Genomic DNA, 21,611 nt, shown 5'->3' on the forward strand with positions numbered 1-21,611 from the left:
GAAAAAAATAAAAAAAGTTATAAAATTTCAAAAAATTAAAAATAAAATTTTTTAAATCGTTGTTTAAAGAGAAATTATCTTAATCGATATTCTTTAAACAATAAGCAATCAAGATATTTATCTACGTTGGTTATCTGCATTTAATTAATCGGCGACATTTTAATATAAACGCGTAATAAGTAAAAAATGTAAAAATTTTTAGAATTATTATTAAATTTTTGAATTACTAAAATATTAAAAAATAAAATTGTCAATTATCAATAATTATATCGAAAATATAAATATGAAAGGATCGTTTAGGAACATTTTAGTTGAAAATTTTATTTACATTGATTGATGAACAGGGGGTTAGATAAGTTAATGATTTTTCAAAACTAATTGTAAGTTAAATTAAAATTATATATATATAGTTGCTTATAAAATTAATTTAATTAAGTTGCAAGAACAAAAAATTAACTCATTGTCAGTTAAAGTTAAGTTAAGATTAAATTAACTGAAGTTAAATCAAAAGTTAAATTTTTAAAATACTAAGATAAAATATTAAGATTTAAAAAATTTAACTTAGGAAAAAAGTTTTTTAATTTAACTTAGGAAAAAAATTAAAAGTTCTTAACTTTTTAACTTTTTTTTAACTTTTAACGACTTAATTATATAGTTATTACCCAACTCCCCAGCAAGAAATGATGATCGAATCGACATCGATTCGATCAGTTTGACATCGATTATCATTCAACTATCATTTCTCTCTGAGTCTGTTGATGAACAATTGGTTGCGTGATTTATTTGAAGTGCGTGAGAAATTGTGATCGATTTAATAGAATCAGGATGAAACGTATATTGTATAATCAAGACTTTGCCATCGAAAAGAAGAGAAATTAATAGTGATATTCGCGTAGATCGATTGCCATATTTGGTAAAGTGCCAATTATGTAATTAGAAGAATCCTTTAGAATTGGCGATTAATGGCGGAAATGGTATAACAACTAGTTTCAATAGATCAATCAGTCGCGATTGTCGTTGACAATAATACCTGATGAATTAATCGTGGTATAAATAGCCTTTACTCTCGTCACAGATTATACCTTCACCATCAGCTTGAATAAGCAGCATTGAAATATTCGTGACTGCATTGACCTATTAAAATGCTTACAATTAGGGAAAAGTCATTTGTGGTGTATTTTTCTCTTTTTTGCTGCGATAAACTTATATTTTCAATATTAGAAATTATTAATAATATACGCGAGTTAAATAATATAAAATATTTATTTAAATTTTTCGATATCTATCAAGTTTTTCGTATGTTATTGTGAAATCGACATCTGCATAAAATTGTACAGGTGAAAAAATATTCTTTGGACAAAAGGCTTCCATACCTCAAAGGTGGACTACTTTTAAACTGAATTAAAAGAGTATATCAAAATGTATTATCCTTGTTTCGAAGTTCGATTAAATGTATAGATAAGTAGTAAATTAATTGCTTTCAAAATAAATTAGTTCCAAATTTATTTATTGTTTAATGAATCGAACGTTAGCTTGCTTACAAGAGTAAAAATATATTAACACAATTAATTATTGGAATGATTTTAGTTTTAAAATTTTTCTCGAATTAATTATTCTTAAAATATACTAAAATATCGAATTTATTGTTCTTTGATTTAGAAAAATTTAACCAAACATGTAGTGGTGTTAATTTGCCTAAAGTTATAATTTAAGTTAAAATATGATTCTTTGCAAATCGTTATCTTATTAAGAGTATCCTTATATATGTGAGAGCGTATGCATAAATTGCGACCTCTAAAAAACAGGTTTACGTGAACCACTTTTGAGGGTGTGGTCTTTTTGCTGGGTCAAACTAAAACACTTTTTATGTTAATGCGTATCTTATATGTATGTATGATTACTTAAGAATCGTCACTTTCTCTTGTGTTGTGCCTTTTATTATGTTCTTTGTACACTGCTATATTGTGTACAATAATAACAAGACAAGAAGTATTTTAATGTTATTTTATTTAGAAAATAACAATTAAGAATAAATAATAAAAAAAAATAAATTTTTCAAAATATAAAAAAAGAATTATTCTTTGTGTAAATATAGATTTTAGAATTCTGATTTAATTTTTACAATATTGTTAGGTGTTAAAATATTTAATAATAAATATTAATCGTTTATGTCATAAATTACAATATCTCGATATCAAATTTCTTCCATAAGATTATTAACTTTTAAATATTATTCTTTAAATTAAATTTTCTAAGATAAATATTAAAAATTATCGTATGCTTGTCTTGTTATATTAAAAAGCAAAAATTATTTTATACAAAAAAATGTAATGTAGTAATAATTATAAATTATACTAAATTGGCATCTCAGATCATATTAAATTACAAACAATAACATATAGAGAATTAAACCTTTAACTTCTGACCTTTCGAAGTAATTATCATACATATATTATAAATTTATCATCGTGAAATTATTTTACATGTCTCGTTTTTTTTGATTCCGAAAATTAATCTCGTGTACGATTTTATACATTTACATATAAGAAATGTAGAAATAATTGTCGAAAAAATCACAAAAAAAAGCACATCTTCTACAGTATTAATATATTTTTTCGAAAAAAAAGAATTGTACAAAACATCAAAATATTTTTCAAAAAATATTCATTTTTTTTTTTAAAGTAAATTTATGAAATAAGAGAAAATATTGTTTATATAATTATACATAAATTGAGATAAAATTATATATATAGATATTTTTCTTTTATTATATATAAATTTTAAATTTAAAAAAAATTAATTTTTCTTATTTGTAAAAATATAAAAAATACATCTTTTTTTTCTAAATTATACTATCTACTTACTCATTAAAATATATTTACTCGTTAAAGTATATTTTTTAGTTAAGTATACATTTTATATAAATATATTTTATCTATATTTTGATTTTTAATTGTGTCCTATTGGCGAAAAAAGTCCAACGTGGTAAGAGAGGCGCTACTGAAGCAAAACAAATATGGTCGTTGCGAATATACAACAATAATAGTTTTAAGTGTAAAAATTAATTTTTTTAATGAAAAAGATGTCATTGCGGCTAAACACACTCTGTGATTATACAAAAGCTACGCCTTCATCAAGGAATATGATTGAAGACCAGAATGTTATAAAATTCCGACATGATTAGTATGTGCGGTGTAACTATGAAAAGTCGAGAAAGAATATTTATATAAGAATATTTATATTCATGCGTCCGCAGAGGGGAAGCAAAAGGAACATTTGCTCTCCCTTGAAATTAGTAAAAAAAATTAAGCATTTGCTCTCCTTTTGAATTAACACTAAAATTTATTTGCATATTTAATATAAAAGAATAAAAATAAAAAAAATAAAATTTAAAAGAATTAAGAACAAAAAATTTTAAAATTCTAATATGTCCCCTCCTAGAAAAAATTTTACGGACGCCCATGTTTATATTCCTTATGTCTACAAATAAGTGCCTTGACATCAGAATCTCATGTGATCACTGGAACATTATTAATTAATTATGCAAATAATAATAAGATAATGTTAGATGTATATTCGCGACGTCTATTCAGATAGTTCACGCAATCACCACAGTATCGCATTGAATTTTTAAACCCCGAATATCAAGAGGAGGTATTCTTCAATTCTTTATCAAAGTTTTTTTCTGTATAGTTTTTCAGATGGTTGACTGAAATTAGAACAATATACGCTAGTTCCTATAATTAATGAAGATTACCAGGATCGCATCACCTCTCGAACAAGTGTTGAAACTGAGAAAACAATTGTATTATTGTTACAATGGACTATCATAAATTCCCAAACGCTTCATGTAAGTGGATATTGTTACTATAATAATCTCAGTTTGCAAGAAAAAACATTTGGCGATAATGAGAAACTGCTAAATATATTATATATAATTATTTATATTATTAAATTTTGCCAATAGATGGTACTGGAAACAATCAGCACAACTATAATGTCATTTCTAGCATGTAGAGTGTATATACATGACCTTGACAGGTGATATACTTTCTACCGTTATTTAAAAGAAAACCTTGCAAATTGATTAAGAGTAATACTCGTATCTTAAGTAGCGCAAATCATTTTGACGTCGAACAACATTATTTGGATGTCTATTGACATGACATTTACTACACTAAAAGAGCCCAGTACGCCAAGTCTGTTCGAACAGATTTTGTCACATGCTTGCTACAAATTATTATCAACAATTTAGCTACAAGAATTATTATTACTTAATTAAGCTAGCAGATTGGTAGCAAAAACCGAGCGAAGCTTGCTGACAAAACTCGACAACAGCAGATTGGCAGCAAAAATAAGCGAGCAAATTACTACATGACTTGATGTCAAATTGACGACAAAGCCAAGCAAGATCAGTGTGCGTGAAATCTGACGTCAAGCTTTGCTCGGGTTTTGTCACCAATTTACTGTCAAGTTATGTCAGCAAGGTTTGTCATCAAAATACGCGAGCTTTAATGCGGACACAGATGGCTATATGGATTTGGTGTGGAATTTTGATGTAATTTGCTGCCAATTTGCGCGCAATTTGTAAACATTTTGCTAACTGGGAGCATTTCCGCCATTTTTATTTTTTGCCGGAATCCAGAGAGCATAGAATGTCCAATTTTACGTTTAGTTTTAGTTTTTGTTTAGTGGATATATTAATTTTTGAACTTTTTAAGACTATCTCTATTATTGGATGTTTAAATAACCCTTGTAGAAATTTATCACTAGTAACGCCAATTAATCACTTATTTCGAGTACTTAAAATACTGATGTACAGTAATTTTTAAGTACTCGAAATAAGTGATAAATTGGCGTTTCTAGTGATAAATTTCTATAAGGGAAGTATATATATATTTATATTTAGAAATTTAAAAAATTTTCATTTTTCATATCTATATATATATATATATATATATATACCCAACCAGAAATGAATAATCAAATCAACATCGAATCAACATTATCTATTCGACGTCGATTCAACGATGAATTGACGTCGATTCGATATCATTTCTGGCTGGCATGCAATAGAATATTTCAATTATATTGCAGTAATATATGTTATAATCTTATAAATTACAAGATAATATTAAAGAGATATTATAAAAACATATATGTAACTGTAATTTTTTATGGAAAATGTTACAGTATTTAACACTCCAAAAATATAAAAATAGTATTCAATAAGCGTCGTTATATATATATATATATATATATATATATATATATATATATATATATATATATATATATATATATATATATACAGTTCCTTTATTTACTGCTATGCGACGCACGATGTGCTATCTCTCTATAAGCGCATGGTATTATTTAATATTCTAGGCATATTCTTAGAATATTAAATATTCTAAAAATACGCCTAGAATATTCCTTAAATATTAAATAATATCATGCGCTTATAGGGCTAGTATTTAAGATTTGTTATAAGAATTATATATAAAGTTTGCAATAAAGGAACTGGATATCCGAGTATTACAAATGTAATAACAGAATGAACACAGTTCCAACAAATTTTTTTCTTATCTCTCTTGGATATCTGCAATATTTCTGCAATCTTTTGATGCTGTATGAGATATTAGATATATATTTACTTATTTTTCACCTACGCATCTATCTTTGCTTCTTAAAAATACATTTCTTAAAAAATCTTAAAAAATACATTCGAGACAAGTCCAGTGTTAATCTGTTTAGTCCTTAAAATGGACATTTTTCGATTGTCCAGAAAAGTATTTAAAATATAATAATAAAGATGTCTAAGTTCTAATCTGGATGTTTTAAAAACCTCCAATTTCTCAAATAGTTTTCAAAATCTCCAATATATGTATATATTTAATACGTTTTTAAAACGTCATCAATTATACTGAGGACCTTTATGACGTATATTATCTTATATTATAATCTTTGCATATAATATTTAGAAAAAATTATATTTCGGACTAAAAGATCAAAAGAGTTTGTGAAGATATAATGAATAGGTTAGGAAATTCGTTGAATAAGTGACTGATGCAGCAGAAGAGAAGCGCTTTCTCCGATAGAAAATCAGATTAAAATCGCACTCTTAAGCGCTTGCGCAATGCGCCATATCCGCGAGCATATTTTTTATCGACGCGCGCATATCCGCGTATGATACGCAATAAACATACATATATGTATAGTGCGAGCATATTTAACGTAATATACGCAACCTAATTTATATGTATATGTATAAACGTTTCAATATTGATGAATAAGGTCTCTTATTAAAATAAATTATGAATTTTTTTTTAAAGAAAGTTGATGTCCCTGATTCTGATGTAACGGAATTTTTTTCAAGTACTAGTCGCACCGAGAAATTAAATAATAATTTTCTTATAAATAATTCAGATTCCTTCTTAGTTTTATTCACGTACGAAATTAAATCCGACAATAATTCAGCATGTATTGTATCCTTGCATGTGTCCATTATAATAAATCATAAAATTTCGAATGAATAAAAGAGGAAAAAGTTTAATTATAATATTTAATAGTAATCAGGATTGCGGGGTAATAACTAGTTAATTAGTTAAAAGTTAAAAGTTAAAAGTTATTAACTTAGCTTATAGTTAATTTAAAGTGTATTAATTTTTAACTTTAATTAGTTATCATCTTAAACTTATATTAACTTTTTCCTAAGCTAAAATTTTTTATCTCTGAATATCATTATATTGTTTTTTTATAGGTTATAAACGTATTATTTTTAAATTAAAATATTATTAATTTTTATATTCATTTGTCATCAATATTGTAATTATAAATATATAACAAAAAATATATTTCTATATAAAAATTAAAATTTTTTTGTTATTGTTATTATAATTTTTAAAAGAATTAACAAACAAAATTCTAATTTAATATAAATAATGTTATTAAAATTAACTTTTAATTGCACTTCAGTTAATTTAATCTTAACTTAACTTTAAACTGAGTTAAGTTTTTGGTCATGCAACTTTTAACTTAACTAAATTAATTTTATGAACAATTAACTTTACCCAGCCCTGATAATATAACATATATATATATATATATATATATATAAATAATTTGTCGGTATTAAACATTACTGCAATTGTTACAAATATATCTTTATATGTAATTCAATAGCATAATTTTCTGAGAGTTAATGCAAAAAGATATTGCACAAAAATTATGTTGCAAGGAGTGTCTACTTTTAATTTTTCCGCCATTTCCCTTGAAATAGTTTACAAAAAAGGATCGATGAGAGATTAACGTACTATTGCACATAAATTATGCATATTCATTATTATGACGAAATTATAAAGCTATCAGTAAATATCGACATATTTCATGAAGAACCATTCACTTATACTTATACAATAAGAGCAACTTATTTATAAAAATTGTCCTAGAATAAGAAATGTAGTTTGCTTTACGTAATCGCATCATTAAATCAATACGAGCAAGAAAATCATCTTGCTCTTGCTTTCAATAGAGATTTATAATCATCAATGTGCACAACAGAAAAATTATCAACTTAGTACTTATATTCATTGAGAAATATGTCGTTTTTTATCAACAATCGCGAATATATATATACATATATATATATATATATATATATATATTGTATTATATATTGTATTATATATATAGTATTTTATATATATAACTAAGACAGCACACAATATTTATGATAAAAATTCATAAATAATAATTATAAATATATATTTTTTTCAAATATTATATAAATATTTTAAAAATGTTTTATAAAAATCTTTGTTTAACATATTAAAACATAGATTAAATATTTTATATAATATTTATGGTATGTAAAGATAAATATTTATAGTAATTATTTTGTAAATATTTTTTTAACTAAATTGTTAGTTCTTTCATTTACCGCTATGTGACGTAGCTTTCTCGTATTTGATTTTCGTCGTGAGAATTATATAAGGCTGGCAAAAACGGAAATTAATAAAATTAAAAATGTCATAACATTATTTCTATTTTTGAGCTACATTCTACAACAAAATGTCTTTTAACAAATAAATTTACATATATATCAATGTGCACGTAACATTTGTTAAACTACTCTATTGCCTAAGTATATTTAGTGTATATTATAATTTTATATTTTATTTTAAAATAAATGTCTAATAAATTACTTATAAATAATTTTTACACATCTTTAACTTTTTATAAATGGCTAATAGAGTTTGAAAAACACAAAAACATCTAATCGACTAAATTTTAGATTAGACTATATCAACCGATCGTTTTGATTGAAAAATCGTTGATTATGTCTTTTTAACTTATGATTTCTTACTGACGATGAGTATTTATTAAAGAAAATATAAATTTTAAAAAATCTATATGTATTATAATGATTTAAGAAATATATTTATAATATTTATTATAATATTTATTGTAAATATTTTCTGATATTTATGATAAATATTTATGATCTATTGAATCTCAGACTCAAAACATTTATAAAATATTTATGATAAATATTTATAAAATATTAAAATAATTATTATAAATATTCTATAAATATTTTATAAATATTCTGTGCTGTCTGGGAAATAACATCTAATATTAAATAATAACTATAATATATTAATAATTGTTTTCGAAATTTCTATTAAAATTATTTTTAACTTCATTAATTTTATCGGTAAAATTATTTTTAATAAAATTATTTAAAAAATTAAATAAAATGTATTATATATATCATAGACATAGGAATATAGAGACCGAGCATATTATCACGGGGGGAAGCTACTACGGGACGATGCGACAAGATAAATTGTGTCTATATAAATTCCATTGGCTATTATATTACGCAAGCTCAGTGATATTCGTGTCGTTAACAGCTGTCAAACTGTCACGCGTATTTTGATAGTTTATTTATTTGTTAAAACAATTTGTCACAAGAAAAATATATTTAATGAAATAAATGTTATTAAAACACATATAATAAATATTAATAATATATAATAGATAATATATAATATATAATAGAAATATTGATAATATATAATATACATAGATATATATGTATATATTAATAATTATATATTAATATTAATATAATATAATAATTTTTATTAATTTATAATAGCAAATTCAAAGATAGCATATAAATCCTAATAAATTCTTATAAATATTTGTAAAGAAATATATACGTAAGCAACTAATGCAAAACTATATATTTGCCAAATAGAGAAGAGAAACTAATGAGCCTGAGACACATATTATTAAATTAACATAATACAAATCTATTATTAAAAAATTACTTCTTTTTATAAGTGATGGACGTTTTAAAATTCATCTTAAAAGAATCAAAATAAATCTTTTAATAATATATAATAACAATTTTGTTCTACTTATTTATTTATATTATTTTATTTTTTAATTTTTTTTACAGAAAATTAAATATTTAAAAACTAATTTATAAATTTACTCATTATCATCCATAATATTTTTAGATTTTATGAATTAATTATTTTTATATGAATTAAATATTCATTAAAAACAAATTTCAAATGTCACAAACAACAAATTTCTTATAAGAAATTTACTTTTAATGGAATTATGAGAGTAATGTAAAAATATGTTAATATGTGACACACAATTAGTCAAACTTTCAAAATTTAAACGTAAAAGTTTAAAAGTCGCAAAAAACACGAATATCACATGCTGCGCAAAATAACAGCCAATATAATTTAGGCACAATTTACCTCGTCGCATCGTCCCGCAATAGTTTCACTTCCCTTGTCTATCTCACAAGTTTATGCTCGGTCTCTATATTCCTATGTCTATGCTTCGTGAGCCGCTGTTATTGCATATTTTAACAGTTGTATGTGTCGAAGGGTTAGTGTATTAAAAGGTATGCATTATAAAGAATTTTGTGTATAATTGTTATTTATTAATTTTGTTATTTAGTGGTTTCTCAGTTAATAAAAAAATAGGTAAATTATATACATTAGTAATGAAAATTCAGAAATTAAAATTATGCACATAATAAAAATACGGCGAATTAGAATTATACGTTTATAATAGAAATTCGGCAAATTAAAATTATGTACTTCATAAAAATAAAGAATTAAAATCATGTACATAATAGAAATTCGGCGAATTAAAATTATATACATAATAAAATTTCGGCGAATTAAATTATGAACCTATTAAAAATTCAAGAATAAAAATTATGTACACAATAGAAATTCGACGAAACAAAATTATGCACATAATTAAAATTCAAGAATTAAAATTATGTACATAATTAAAATTATGTACATAATTTTAATTCGCCGTATTTCGATTATGTATATATAATTTTAATATGTTGAATTTGTGTGTGTGTGTGTGTGTGTGTATATTATGGACATAATTTAATTCGCTGAATTTCTATTATGTAAATAGTTTTAATTCGCTAAATTTATATTATGTACATAATTTTAACCCTTAGTCCCGATGGTTCTTTTCGGCACCTTTAATCCCGACTCATGGGTCGTTTGCGTCTTTGCGTTATTTGGATCAGTAAAAACGCTTTAAAAAATCTGAAGAAATTCATGGAGCTTCTTGCAACCTTCAACTTGAAGTCCCAATCATAATATTTCAATAAAAATTATTTTTTTATATAGTTTGTCCGTACCCGTTTTCAAAAATTACAGCACTTTGAAATTTCGTTTGGGTCGCAAACGACCCATGAGTCGGGACTAAGGGTTAATTCTTGAATTACCATTATGTACATAACTTAAATTCCCAAATTTCTATTATGTCCATAATTTTTATTTGTCGAATTTCTATTAAGTATAATTTTAGTTATTTACATATTAGAAATACGGCGAATTAAAATTATGTGCAGAATAGAAATTCAAGTATTAAATATATTTCCGGACAATTACTACAATTCGTTTAATATGTCGACATAGATCGTTGTTTTTTGACTGATATCACTGCTGTTCTAAAGTTTGTCACTGAAGATGGTTAAATAATAATCAAAACATTTGACAACTGATTGCTGTTATTGCTTTATTACAACTTTACACCAAGATCGTGTACGTGCTCTTTGCCTATTTGTTACTCTTTAATTATTATTTACTGAGCCTAACTAAAAAGCGAATTAAAATTATGTATATACATAATGAAAAATCAAAAATTAAAATTTTGTGCATTATAAAAATTCGGCAAATTAAAATTAGGTTTATAATAGATATTCAGTGAATTAAAATTATGTATATGAATAATAGAAATTCGGGAATTAGAGAGTTATGTATATAATTGAAATTCAGCTAATTAAAATTATGTACACTCGCAGAGCAAAAATTTGTTTCGCGCGCGCGATGCGCGCGCTTGTGTTCTCTAGTATATATATATATATATATATATATAATTTATTCAATCAGCTTATTAGAGCCAAGAAGGGAATATATATATATAAATATATATATATATATATAAAATAGAATAAAATATAAATAAAATTATTTAAAAAAAAAGAATCTAAAGAAAAATTGTAACATTCAACTATTTATTAGAAAATAAATAGAATAAGTAAAAAAGTAGATTTTTGTACGCATTATTTACTAAAAGCAAATAGTTCACGACTAGGCGTGGTTCATGCAAACTCTTGATCTATTTTTTTCCTTTTTACATCCTCTCACTCTCATGTATGCTCTCATGTTGTTTTGTGTTGTGTCTGTTACTCCGATTCAATATCGTCAGATTATAGTGCGTAAATTATTATCTTTTTTTTCTAATTTTATCAGAAAATACATAGACTTATACGTTTATGACGATATGATAGATTTATTAATAAAAAATACACGTATGATTATTTTTTTATATCACATAACATGATTTAACCTTTAGTGAAAGAGTCTGCGAAAGCGTCCGAGATCTTCTGACAAATTGTTATATAGCCAAATGCAAAACGAATGACTCCAATTTAAACATTCGAGCGTAAGAGAGAAAAATGACTCGACAAAAGTATGTGACAAATGTAGAATGTATGTATATTTTCTAGTTTCTCTTTTATACGATTATTCATACCTTTATTTTTGCCATATTTCGAATAATATTATAAATTATAGTTAATCACTTATTAATGCTAACAATATGCAATTTTATAAACTAAATTGCAACTTATATTTATATGCAAAGTATATTAAAATTTTTTATTTTATTATTAATATTAACAGTTTTTTTTGAAAAATTTAATATTTATTTAAAAAAAAAAATTAACCAGCGCTCTCTAATTTCATAATTTGCTTGAAATTTTATTTTTAATAAATACAATATATGTTAATAAATAATTTTTTAATAAATAATAAGTAAATTATAAAATAAACGATGAAATGTTGTTATTTAGATTATATGTATAATAATTTTTTATCATTACAAAATAAAGTAAAATATTCTTTATGCAACTAAACAATAACATGCACAACAATGCGCAATTTAATTTAATCAAATAAAAAAGAATTATTGTAATAAAATGAAAAGGTTCTGTTTTATATATACAGGTCTTATTTAAAAAAATCCAAATATCTTTTAAACCATGCATTTTAGAGAAAAATGTTTCAAACAAAAGTTGTAGAATTTTGAGGGAAAAGCAGTAGGCGCTACTGACTTTTCTCTAAAAAGCGATTTTCGAGGTCATTTGAAGGTCACTTTTATATTTTTAAAATGGAACTTATATCCTAATTTTTGTATATAAATAGATTCCTCGCAATATTCATTATAAAAATTATAAGAGTAAAATGATCAACAAGTAAATAGTTTACGTGATATTTTATATTATAATTTAACGTAATTTTATAAACTATGAAAATCTTATAAAATATTCATTTTCGTCTGTCTTATCTCAATACTTTTATGTACAAAATAACGAGAAGAATCAATTGGAACAAAGAAAATATAGTTTTATTTTTAAGAAAAAATATGTAGTTGCAAATTATACTATAATTTTTTATATAGTAAATAGTAGAAAAATTGATTTATATTCTAACTAAGAGATTAAGATAGTTCTCTTAAAAAAATGTCTCCAATGATATCTTGAAAGTGCCCTTTGAGAGGCATTCTAGAGGTCATCTAGAAGTCAATTCTAAGTTACGATATTATGTCCTCCTCTACAACTTCCTTTTATATGGAACATTTAAAAAATTTTTAATACAAGATACTAGACCGTATCACTTAAATACCCTGTACGAAGATTTTCTCTTTCCTTTCGATATGCAAGTAACAATTATTATTAAGAACTGTTTCCTTTGTCAATCTTTAATTATCGAGCTTGTCATGCACTGCATGCAACTTCATCAACTGTACGATTAAATCGAATAATGCGAATCGACTCGTTCCGCTAGGTCGATGGCCTTCGTGGAAAAAAAGGAAAGAAAGAAAGATCAGCGCGTTGCAATATCGTAAATGCTGACAGTTGTATACGCAATCAAGTACGCATCCTTGACATAAGGCGTATGTCAAAATCTCGTGTATACCTCATATATATTTTTTACAGATAATTGTTCTCTTATAGTGCACTGTGTTTTTAACAGGGTTGGGTAAGTTGATGATTTTTTAAAACTAAGTTAAGTTAAAGTTATATAGTTGCTCATAAAATTATAATTTAGTTAAGTTAAAAGTTTGCATGAACAAAAACTTAACTCAGTTAAAGTTTAAGATAAGATTAAATTAACTGAAGTTAAATTAAAAGTTAATTTTTAAAAACATTATTTATAATAATTTAGAATTTTATTTGTTAATTCTTTTAAAATTTATAATAACAAATAACAAAGAAATTTTGATTTTTATATAAAAATATATTTTTTGGTAATTATAATTGATGACAAATTAACATCAAAATTAATAATATTTTAATTTAAAAATAATACGTTTGTAACTTATAAAAAACAATAATGGTATGCAGAGATATAAAAATTTAACTTAGGAAAAAAGTTAATAAGTTTAAGCAAAAAAGGTAAACTAGTTGAAGTTAAAACTTAATACATTTTAAATTAACTAAGCTAAGTTAAAAGTTATTAATTTTGTAACTTTTAACTAATTAGCTATATAGTTATTATCCAATCCTAGTTTGTAATTTGTCTTTTTACATTAATACAATATCTTTTATAAATGAAAAACATCAGAGGAAAACATCGAAACTTGTAATAAAAGTTATGATGATAAACTTTATATTCTTCGATATGCAAAATATGTTATCGTGAATTCCGTGTTTAATTTTAAATTTGCATATACATAAATAATTTTTTTGTTCTGCACATCATGCATTTATTTCAAATATTCAAAAATATAGAGTATAAAAAATAAAGAGTAATTGCAATTTATTTTCTATATATCTATTATTTATTTTTCGTTATTATTAATTATTAATTATTTACAATATTATGTAATTATTGCTTGTGTAAGTTATTTACAATCGTGTATCATAACAATTAAAAGTTACCTGATTAGTCTGTCTATGAGTAGCTTCGATAACAGCGAAAAATATCAGCAATGTCAAGCATAATGAAAACGGCCTTGCCATTCTGAAAAATATTAAAAACCTTTTTATTAAATATTAATCTTTCTTTCAGTAAAAGTAAAATTAATTAAAAAATACACTTATTTAAAAATTGCAATATATTAATATATTTTTAATAAATTGCAATATGTTAATGTATTTTTAATAAAAAAATTTTTTAAGGCTTATAAATTTAAGAATTACAAAATTATGTTGTAAATATTATCATTATTTATTATATTTGCAACTTACTTATATATTTTTTTTCTTAGAATATCAAATTTTTCTAATATCAAACTAGAATATCACTAACAAAGAAAGTTCAATATTTTAAAGTTCCTATATAGGAACTTTTAATACGAGAACATGTTCTCGTATTAAATTATGATGTCGAAAAAATAAATGAACTTTTATTTACAAAATATATCAAAATTAAGTTTTTTTTTTAATACGATTTTTAATTATTAACCTCGATGTTCGCACTAATATGTGGTAGTAAAAAATACTCCAAAAATTCTTTTTGTTTTGTTATCCTGCATCAATAAATGAATGAATAAATATTGACTCAAATGCCCTGATAATCTTTATTTTAACATATATATTATCAAGATTATAATCCTGAATAATTTCCAAAAGCTGAATAATTTTTTAGCGTTTTAGTTGTTTTTCGTTGTTTATTAAAAAATTATTAACAAATCAAGTTTCGTGCAATGGAAGATTCGAAATTGGCAACGAAAAATTCGAATATAAAATACAACAGTCTAACATATACAGAACTTTATATGTATAGGGTGTTAAAAAATGTCAAAAATTGAAAAATAAATTCTTAATCTTAATAAATTCTTAACTCATTATTTATTAAGAAAATTATGTATTGACGGTAGTTAATTAATTAGTAAAAGAAAGATTATATATATATATATATATATATATATATATATATATACACAGGGTAGGCCATTTTAATCTTTCCACTAAAATTTCTCAAAATCCAAAAATTTAAGACAAAAATGTTTCAGATAAAAGTTGTATGGTTTCAAGGGGGACATGAGATGGTGTCATTGATTTGACCTTGAATAGCCATTTGAAGGTTACGTAAAGGTCAACTTCAATTTCTTAAATGGAACACTATATTTTTTCTTGCATACTTTTGTAGCTGACTTCGAGATCTTTCCAAAACACTACAATAAAATATTTTTTCATGAAGTATTTTTCGAGTTATTAAGGCTGCAAATTTGCAGTATTTTGACATAAAATACAAAATATCTTGGGAAATATTCATTTTTCGATTATCATACCTTAATACTTTTATGCACAGAATAATGAGACGAATCAATTGGTGTAAAGAAAACACATAGTTGTCTTAAAGAAAAATTATCTAACTGCTTATTGCAATTTTCATATTTTTTTTTAAAGGTAACTATGTGTTTTATTTACATCAACTGATTTATCTCATTATTCTGTGCATAAAAGTATTAAGGTATGATAATCGAAAAATGAATATTTCCCAAGATATTTTGTATTTTATGTCAAAATACTGCAAATTTGCAGCCTTAATAACTCGAAAAATACTTCATGAAAAAATATTTTATTGTAGTGTTTTGGAAAGATCTCGAAGTCAGCTACAAAAGTATGCAAGAAAAAATATAGTGTTCCATTTAAGAAATTGAAGTTGACCTTCACGTAACCTTCAAATGGCTATTCAAGGTCAAATCAATGACACCATCTCATGTCCCCCTTGAAACCATACAACTTTTATCTGAAACATTTTTGTCTTAAATTTTTGGATTTTGAGAAATTTTAGTGGAAAGATTAAAATGGCCTACCCTGTATATATGCAAATGAGTGTTGAATGTAATAATTTTAGTTTTTTAATATAAACTTTATTATTTAAATAATTATAAATTTAAGTTTATACATAGATTGGGCAAAAAAAACTTCGCTCCTTTTTCTCCATTTCCAAAAAAATCTAACTCAAATCTATTTTTAATTTAAAATTAAAATTACATTTGGGTTAAATTATAAATTTTTGAAATAAAATAAAATAAAACTACAAAAAACTAAAAAACTTTTCTTTTTGTACTCAAAAATTTGTGTAGTAAAGCATATCAAAAGAACTATTTAAAAATTGAATTAGAAATTGATTTAGAAATAAGTGAAATCTTTTCGCAAGTTTGATCAAATCGTATAAGTTACTTTTTAAAACAAGAAACAAAAAATAAAGCGATAAAATATTGCTATATTGCTATTGTTATCGATAGAAATAGTAATTTTGATAATAACTTTAAATTTTATTATTTATTATTTACGAATTTTATTATTTATTTATTTTGAATATTATATATTTCGAACAATTGTCGATTATACAATAGAGAGAAACGATAAAATGCTAAACAAAACTTACGGCAATAATTTTTATGTAATATCACATTCTAAATAAACATTCTTTACGTTTCTTTGAATAAAAATCATGCTGTATAAATTTAAAAAATAATATTTACTTTATTGTTACATCACGCGAGTAAAACTTATATTAATACATATATTAATTTCTATATTGACAAGTTAAAAAGATACAAAGCACAAAATATATATTCAACTTAACTAATAAATATTTAATTTTTTTAATCTAAAAATATAAAAATTTGTGCTCTGAAGAAGGAGAAAACAAGTTTATTAAAAATTTATTTACAAAGAAGAAAAGTGAAGATAGATCGTACACTCAACAATTCTTATGCATTATCACTATTCTAAATCGTAACATTTAGGGATTCATCTATCTTACTCAATTAAAATTTTAAAGATATTATTCTATCTATATCCGCTAGAGATTTGCTATATATAGATAATACGCATTGAACCTAGATGAATATAATATATATATAGATTTCTGCAAATATCTGTTTATTATGAGTTATATAATTTTACGAAGAAAAAATAGGTAGATAATAGAAATTTATAAAAAATAAAATATAAATTTAAAAAAATAAAAATTATAAAAGAAATAAAATAAAAATAATGTAGTTAAAAACAGAAAGGCGAAATATATATTATACATGTTTTAGATCGCATGTGATTTCTTAATTTAACTTATAATTTCTCATGCACTTTGCAAGTGCAAATAGACGTGAATAGATGAGAAACTCGCTTTAGTTTGCCTCTTTTTTAACAATTACGCGTCAATAGAAAGTAAATCCTTTTTACGCAATATTCAATCGGTTATTCTATATTGGACTGGTTTTCAGAATAGTTTATTCTGTGATACAAATGGCTAATAAAATATTATAAATATGCGAAAAATATCTTGAAGAATATTAAGAATATTATGAGATTTTTTTAAGATATTGAAATTTGAAATTATATAAAATTATATTTTAAATTATTATATTTATTATATTTTAAATTATACAAACTTTTCAGATTTAAATGTTTAATTAATATGGTGTAATTTATATTAACAATTTGATTAAAAGAATATTATCACATATAATATTATAATATACAAATCTTATTACATCATAATTTATATTATATAATTATAATTTATATTATAACTAATATATTTGTATAATACGTATAGAAATCAAGCGTATAACATAAGATATAAAAAATACTCGAATCATTTACTCTTTTCTTTATTGACATATGTATATGTATATTTTACATGTGCGCGGTAATAATTGAGGAATTTTAAAACTCAGATCAGATTGTCGAGATCGTGTTATTGTACTAAAAATAAAATATATCATCAAATGAAAAATTACGACGAGCTGGACGGAAATAGAAAATTTTCAATGTTTGAGCGATCGTTATTATGATTACACGGGTGCCCGAGTTTTACGCAAGAAACGGAGGTCATATATACATCTGGCGATTCGCGTGCACGTGAAAGTGGTTTGCCGAGTCGAGTATATTGGCCAGTTGAGGAATGACCAGTTAATTCTGAATATATCCTAGTCTGTTGACGCCGCGAGCCACCTTTCGCGATCAACGAATATCACCAACCACGAATATATTGGCGCAAATTAACAAAAAAATGTGCGTATAATTTGAAATAGATTATATTTCTCTCGGAAAATACGGTCACCGTAATTATTACTCATTTTTTAAATACATTTTTCCTTCAAACTAAAAATTAATACGCAATGATGTTATTGGTATATCACTATAATACTTAATTTTAGCATCATTGGTTCTAATTTTATCGTGTGTGAGACAAAAATATAGAAAATTGTTCCACTTTTAAAGAGCAAACAGAAAAATGGAAGTATAAAATGTAAAATGCCTATTTTATAAAATGTTTTAAAAAAGGACTATTCTACATTTTTATTTAAATGGTATTCATTACTCGAATGAATACAATTCAGAATCGATGTCAAATTCGTCGAATCGATATCGATTAGACCAATCATTTCTCACTAGGTACGGACGGATCATCCGTCCTTTATTTTAAAGAATAGTTCCTTTTTCAAGTAGCTATCAATTTTATCCATATTTAAAATATTTAAAAAATTTTGTCCTTTACTTTTTATTTAGCATTTTATTATTGTCTAATGTCGCAGCCCAGACAGCACACAATATTTATGATAAAGATTCATAAGTATTTATAAATATATATTTTTTTCCAATATTATATAAATATTTTAAAAATGTTTTATAAAAACCTTTATTTAACATTATTATTAAAACATAGATTAAATATTTTATATAATATTTATGGTATGTAAAGATAAATATTTATAGTAATTATTTTGTAAATATTTTTTAACTAAATTGTTAGTTCGTTCATTTACTGTTATATGACGTATCTTTCTCGTATTTAATTTTTGTCGTGAGAATTATATAAGGCTGGCAAAAATGGAAATTAATAAAATTAAAAATGTCATAAAATTATTTCTATTTTTGAGCTAAATTCTGCATCAGAATGTCTTTTAACAAATAAAACGTATATATCGATGTGTACGTAAATTTACTTGTTAAACTATATACTATGTTGCCTAAGTATGGTCAGTGTATATTATAATTTTATAAAATGGTAGTAATTTAATCAAGCAACTCTGGCAAATTAAGTGATCTTTATTTAATATTCACGACGTTTCGGCCATGGGTTTCGGCCCTTATCAAGTGCTACAATATATAATAATGATATATATTGTAGCACTTTATAAGGGCCGAAACGTCGTGAATATTAAATAAAGATCACTTAATTTGCCAGAGTTGGTTGATTAAATTACTACCATTTTTTAATTATTATCTGGTGACTTCACAGTTTTTCACATCTTTTATTATAATTTTATATTCTATTTTAAAATAAATGTCTAATGAGTTACTTATAAACATTTTTTATACATTTTTAACTTTTTATGGCTAATAGAGTTTGAAAAACACAAAAACATCTAATCGACCAAATTTTAGATTAGACTATATCAATCAATTGCTTTGATTGAAAAATCGTTGATTATCTTTTTAACTCATGATTTCTTACTGGGTATTTATTTTAAAAAATATAATTTTTTTTTAATTTGTATTATAATGATTTAATAAATATATATTTATAATATTTACCATAATATTTATCGTAAATATTTTCTGATATTATGATAAATATTTACGATCTATTGAATCTTCCAAAAACATTTATAAAATATTTATGATAAATATTTATAAAATATAAAAATAATTATTATAAATATTCTATAAATATTTTATAAATATTCTGTACTGTCTCAGAGTATTAATATAAATTTGTACGAAAACAATGGGTACTTCTAGAAGGATAACTTAGAAGGAATAAGAGGAACCTATTTAAGAAACCAAAGATTTGTGTCAACATAGACGAATCAGTATCAAACTATAAGAATATATATAAACTTCTGATAGTAACAAAATTACTTTTTTTGCTTGTCGATCTTCACTTTGATCGCAAACTAATTTGGAAACATATTGAAACATATATGGCCTTAAAAATCGAGTTTGTCTTCTTTATTTGTCCTATCAAAAAATATGGTCACCATAATTATTACTCATTTCCTATTTCAAAAATATATTTTTCTTGCAAACTAAAAATTAATTGTGATACTAATAATATATATATATATAATGATGCCAGATTTGGTACCAGTCCTCATTATTTGGCATCATTGGTTTTAATTTTACAAATACTTATAGAAGGAAAATATAGAGAATTATTGTTTCACTTTTAAAATGCAATAAAAAAATATCATTTTAAAAGAATAACTGTAAATATCTGTGAACAATAATATAAGCAAACATTTTTTGTAATCCCATATGTAAATATTTATATATATGTAATTTATAACTATCTTATAATTTACTATCTTTATAATTATAACTATCTTTATAACTATTTTATAATTTATAACTTTCGTAATTTAAGTTCGTATTAAAAAAAATAAGAAAATTTAAATATAAAAAATAATAGTAAGAAATATCAATAATAAAAAATAAAAGAATTTAAATATATAAATAAATATATAAAATGTAAATATTTTTAAAAAATTTTTATTCTAAAAATGTCTATTTTCCATTTCCCATTTAAAATGAGTGGCTATTTTCTAATGGAAAGATTTTGACACTATTTTGCGTTTTCTCTATCTCAAATAAATTTGAATACCCATTTTACACATATGTCTGTTAACAATACCAAAAATTATCCTAATATATAAATAATTTATATTACAGAAGTTTCCGCGCGGCATACTTTTAAAAAGAAACAATATCGAATCAATAATGCGCTCACCTTGCAATTGTGTCTAATATCCTTAACGTTTCATTTCAAGTCACCACGGCACAATTTGCTGCAGCAATAATCCGTAATACTTTCACCAATAACGAATTGAAGCAAAGAAACTTTAAAGCTGAGTCGCGCGCGGGGAGAGAAGAATAAATAAATCACAATATGTTTTTCGAAACGGAAGAGTAAGACACTTTTTTCGATAAAGCCGTTTCAGCGAAAGAAAAAGTTTCCAGGAGAAAAAAAAAGAAAAAAAGGAAATTGAACCGAACGACAGATAATGACAAA

The 21,611-nt window shown here is 23.7% G+C and overlaps 2 protein-coding genes across 3 annotated transcripts in view; one reads left to right on the forward strand and one right to left on the reverse strand.

The window, feature by feature from the left end:
* The window catches only part of LOC114929634 (uncharacterized), an 83,476-nt gene that overhangs the window by 49,853 nt on the left and 12,012 nt on the right, over positions 1–21,611 (reverse strand). The window contains exon 2 of the mRNA XM_085489453.1: positions 14,513–14,594. Within this exon, the coding sequence (XP_085345579.1) occupies positions 14,513–14,593 (81 nt within the window). The 5' untranslated portion in view covers position 14,594. The remainder of the gene's footprint in view (positions 1–14,512; positions 14,595–21,611) is intronic.
* Pld (Phospholipase D) overlaps positions 1–21,611 on the forward strand; it is a 63,790-nt gene that overhangs the window by 18,991 nt on the left and 23,188 nt on the right. The window contains exons 3-4 of one of the 2 annotated variants that reach the window (XM_085489454.1): positions 3,694–3,850; positions 3,968–4,041. In XM_085489454.1, the coding sequence (XP_085345580.1) occupies positions 3,968–4,041 (74 nt within the window). In that variant the 5' untranslated portion in view covers positions 3,694–3,850. The remainder of the gene's footprint in view (positions 1–3,693; positions 3,851–3,967; positions 4,042–21,611) is intronic. The other variant, XM_029301210.2, reaches the window with a different exon arrangement.

Source organism: Nylanderia fulva, unplaced genomic scaffold (assembly GCF_048542155.1).
Source record: "Nylanderia fulva isolate GAGA-0341 unplaced genomic scaffold, ASM4854215v1 Scaffold84, whole genome shotgun sequence".
Classification (NCBI taxonomy): domain Eukaryota; kingdom Metazoa; phylum Arthropoda; class Insecta; order Hymenoptera; family Formicidae; genus Nylanderia; species Nylanderia fulva.